The following is a 4,004-nucleotide window of genomic DNA, read 5'->3' on the forward strand; positions in this document are numbered from 1 at the left end:
CCCCCCCCCACTTGGCCCGCCCCCAGCCGAGCCCCCCCAGCGCAGCGGGGAGCCCCCCCACACCCCAGGCAACCCACCCCCCCCTCCAGCTCCGCCCCCTATGAGGGGTGCAGGATCCGACCCCCCAGCTCTTACCCTGGCTCCAGGCAGCCCGGGCTCTCCGGGGCGCCCGGGATCGCCGGTGGCTCCCTTGGGACCCGCGAGGCCGGCGGGACCGCGCTCGCCCGGAGCACCCTGTGCGGGGTGGGAGGGAGGAGAAGGAGTGGGGGGGGGTTCAGGGGGTGGTCACCCCTCTGGACTGCCCCCCACCCATGATCCCGATGTCCCACCTTGGGTCCAGCGAGCCCATCCTGCCCGGGGAAGCCGCGATTGCCGGGGGCACCCTATGGAGGAAGAGGAGGAGGAGGAGGAATGAAGTGGGGGGGGGGGGGTTTGGGGAGCAGCATCTCACTGGAGGGTGCGGGGGGGCCACGCACCCTCTCTCCAGGTGGTCCCACAGGGCCGGCAGCACCAGGTTCACCGCGGGCTCCTCTCTTGCCTTCCTCGCCAGCCGGCCCGGGGGCACCTTGGGGTCCTGCGGGTCCCTGAGGAAGAGGAGGAAAAGGGGTCACGAGGAGCCCATGGCGCACCATGGGGGCCCTGCCTGCATTCTCCCCCCACCCCCCCAATAAATCACAGACCCCAGGGGTGCCGGGCAGGAGCCCCTTGCCGGTGCCACGTGTCCCGCCGGCGCCGGGGCTCGGCGGCCACCGCGGCGGGGATCCAGCCCCGCGCATTGAGGCTGGTTAATGAAGCGAGGGGGGAATGTCCCCGGTGGGGGGGGACACGAACACAGCAGCTATTGTTCCCCCGCGGGAGGGGGGACGCTGCCCCTCGAGGGGCCTCGTTAGGGGAAGAGGTTCGTTAGACGCCGACGAGACACTCCGGCCGTGGACGGGGAGCGAGGGGCCGCGGGATGGACCCCCAGCTGAGGTGGGGGGTGCTGGATGTGGCCCCCCCACCCCACCCCACCCCGGACTCACCGTCTCGCCCTTCGGTCCCTGTTCGCCTTTGAAGCCCGCGATGCCGGGTTCTCCCTGGGGAGCGAGAGGGCAGTGAGGGACGAGGCCGCAGCGTCCCCATGGCTGTCCCCGTCCCCAGTCCCTTCCCCACACCCTGGCCCCCATGCCTGTCTGTCTCCGACTTCTTGCTTGTCCCCATCTGCATCCCTGTCCCCATCTGCATCCCTGTCCCCATCCCCATCCCTGTCCCCATCCTTGTCCCCATTCCCTCTCTGGTCCCCATCTTCATTCCCATCCCTCGTTCCTGCTCCCATCCTTGTCCCCAAGCCCACCCTCAAATTTTTCCCTACCCCATCCCTGTCTCCTTTCCTGTGCCCATCCTCATCCCTGTCCCCAGTCCTGTCTCCACTCCTGTCCCCATCCCCTTTCCTCTCCCCCACTCCTGTCCTCATTCCTGACCCCCACCTCAACCCTATCCTTGTCCCCGTGCCTGTCCCCATTGTCATCCTTGTCCCCATCCCTTTCCTCATCCCCATCTCCATCCCAGTCCTTTTACCTGTCCCCAAGCCCATCCCTGTCCCCATCCCATCCTCGACCCATCCCCGTCCCTATCCTGTTCCCATTCCTGTACCCATCCTGTCCCTGTCCTCATCCCACCCTCATGCCATCCCTGTCCCCATCCTGTCCCTGTCCCCATCCCATCCTCATCCCATTCCCATCCCCATCCCATTTCTGTCCCCATCCTGTCCCTGTCCTCATCCTATTCCCGTACCCATCCTGTCCCAATCCCATCCCCATCCCATTCCCGTCCCGGACCCCGTCCCCGTCCCACCCTCATCCCGTCCCCATCCTCATCCCCATTCCCGGTGGCCCCTTTTGGGGACCGGGTGACCTGGGAGTGACCCAAGGGCGACTCGGGAGAGGACCCGCAAGGGGTTGGGGAATGGGGGCGTGGCCTGCGCCAGAACGGGCGGGGCAAGGTGAAGAGTGGGTGGGGCAAGTTGCCGGTGGGCGGGGTGTATCTGCGGTGGGCGGGGCCAGGTGGCGGTGGGCGGGGCCAGGGCCGTGGTCCCCCTCTCGGGGGGCTCTCGGGGGGCTCTTACCGTCTGTCCCTTGGGTCCCAGCGGGCCGGTGGCACCCTGGGGTCCGGGTGGGCCGCGGGGGCCGGGGAAGCCTGGAGCGCCGGCGATGCCCGGGGCACCCTGCGGGCAGCCGGCCACCGTCAGGGGGGGCACGGCTCGGCCCCGTGTCCCCCGACATCCCCATGTCCCCTGTGTCCTCCCGCCTCCCTCAGCGTCCCCGCCTGCATCCCCCAGTGTCCCGCATCTGCCAGCATCCTCACGGTCTCCCAGTATCTCATGTCCCACAGTGTCCCCCAGCATCACCCAGCATCCCACTGTGTCCTCCAGCATCCCCCCAGTGTCCCCCAGCACCCCCCAGTGTCCCCCAGCAACCCCCAGTGTCCCTCAGCATCCCACATCCCCCAGCATCCCCACACCCCTCAGCGACTCTCTGTCCCACATGCATCCCACAACCCCCAGCATCCCCCAGTGTCCCCCAGCATCCTTGCATCCCTCCGCATCCCCATGTCCCCCAGCGTCCCCATGCCCCCCAGCATCCCATGTTCCCCAGCATCCCCCAGTACCTCCCAGCACCCCACATCCCCCAGCATCCCGCATCCTCCGATCCCCCAGCATCCTCCCGCATCCCCGTGTCCCCCATGAACCCCAGGGTCCCCATGTGTCCCCAAATCACAGCTCAGCCCTCAGCAGTGCCTCCTCCCTGCCCAGGACCAGACCCCTCCCGAGCCCTGACCCTCCCCCAGTGGCTCAGGACACCTTGTCCCCGTCCCCATCCCCAGCCATACTCACCGCTGAGCCCTTCGCGCCGGGGATGCCATCAGTCCCTGGGTTACCCTAAAAGAAGACACCACTGAGCCTGGTTCTGCTCCCCGTGCCTCAGTTTCCCCACCGCCAAGCAAAGGATGACCCCTTCCCCCCCTCCCTGCTCGCAGGATCAGCCCCATCCCCGTGGCTTCCAGGCCAGGGGACACACCGGGGGACAAGCCACTGCAGGGGGGACACAGTGAGCGATGGCACTTACGGGGGCACCGGCAGGGCCAGGAGAGCCGGGGGTGCCGGATTCACCGCGGGGACCCTGGGCACCCTCGGGACCTCGTGCGCCGGTGGGACCAGCTTCACCCTGGAGGGAGGAAAGACGGGGTGAGGGGGGGACAGCCCACGCTGTGCCTCAGTTTCCCCTGCTGGGAGCAGCCCCTTCCCCCTTACCTTTGAGCCGGGGGCACCGGGGAAGCCAGGGGCTCCAGCTGGGCCGACAGGTCCCTGGGGGGCGAGAGGAGTGTGAGGGTCTGCCCAGGCTTTGGGCGGTCCTGGGGGACCCTGCTGTCCCCCACGGGGTGACACGGGGTCCGGCAGCAGAGGAAGGGGCCAAGCAGCCCTTTACTTACAGGGGGTCCAGCCGGGCCGGGGAGACCATCGTTGCCACGAGCACCCTGGAGAGAGACGGCGGCAGGAGTCACGGGGGGCACCACGGAGGGATGGGGGACCCCCTCCTGCTGGCAGCCCCCTGTCACCCGGGTGCCACTGGGGATCCACACTCACCGCAGCGCCGGAGGGGCCGGGACGTCCTCTCTCTCCAGGCAGCCCACGGGGACCCTGGGGGGGAACACGGCGGCAGGTCGGGCTCTGTGCTGTCCGGCCCAGGGCTGGGGAGGGGGGTGGGCAACACCCCCCACCCCCCCCGTGCCTCAGTTTCCCCCTTTCCCAGCCCAAATACTCACCATGGGGCCAGGGGAGCCGTTCTCGCCAGGTGAGCCGGATTCGCCCTGCGGGGAAGGGCAAAGGGTGAGCCCTGGAGAGCAGCACCCCACCAGCCCCGATGCCATGGGGATGGTCACCTCACCAGCCCCGACGCCACGGGGATGGTCACCCCACCAGCCCCGACGCCACGGAGATGGTCACCCCACCAGCCCCAACACCATGG

The 4,004-nt window shown here is 69.0% G+C and overlaps 1 protein-coding gene across 1 annotated transcript in view; it reads right to left on the minus strand.

The window, feature by feature from the left end:
• The window catches only part of COL2A1 (collagen, type II, alpha 1), a 15,713-nt gene that overhangs the window by 8,296 nt on the left and 3,413 nt on the right, over positions 1-4,004 (minus strand). The window contains exons 13-23 of the mRNA XM_010565157.1: positions 3,802-3,846; positions 3,623-3,676; positions 3,469-3,513; positions 3,290-3,343; positions 3,105-3,203; positions 2,873-2,917; positions 2,105-2,203; positions 1,023-1,076; positions 477-584; positions 330-383; positions 136-234 (exon numbers count right to left, since the gene is read on the minus strand). Coding sequence (XP_010563459.1) covers positions 136-234; positions 330-383; positions 477-584; positions 1,023-1,076; positions 2,105-2,203; positions 2,873-2,917; positions 3,105-3,203; positions 3,290-3,343; positions 3,469-3,513; positions 3,623-3,676; positions 3,802-3,846 — 756 coding nt within the window. The remainder of the gene's footprint in view (positions 1-135; positions 235-329; positions 384-476; positions 585-1,022; positions 1,077-2,104; positions 2,204-2,872; positions 2,918-3,104; positions 3,204-3,289; positions 3,344-3,468; positions 3,514-3,622; positions 3,677-3,801; positions 3,847-4,004) is intronic.

This window comes from Haliaeetus leucocephalus, unplaced genomic scaffold (genome assembly GCF_000737465.1).
Source record: "Haliaeetus leucocephalus isolate CR32 unplaced genomic scaffold, Haliaeetus_leucocephalus-4.0 Scaffold186, whole genome shotgun sequence".
In the NCBI taxonomy this organism is placed as follows: domain Eukaryota; kingdom Metazoa; phylum Chordata; class Aves; order Accipitriformes; family Accipitridae; genus Haliaeetus; species Haliaeetus leucocephalus.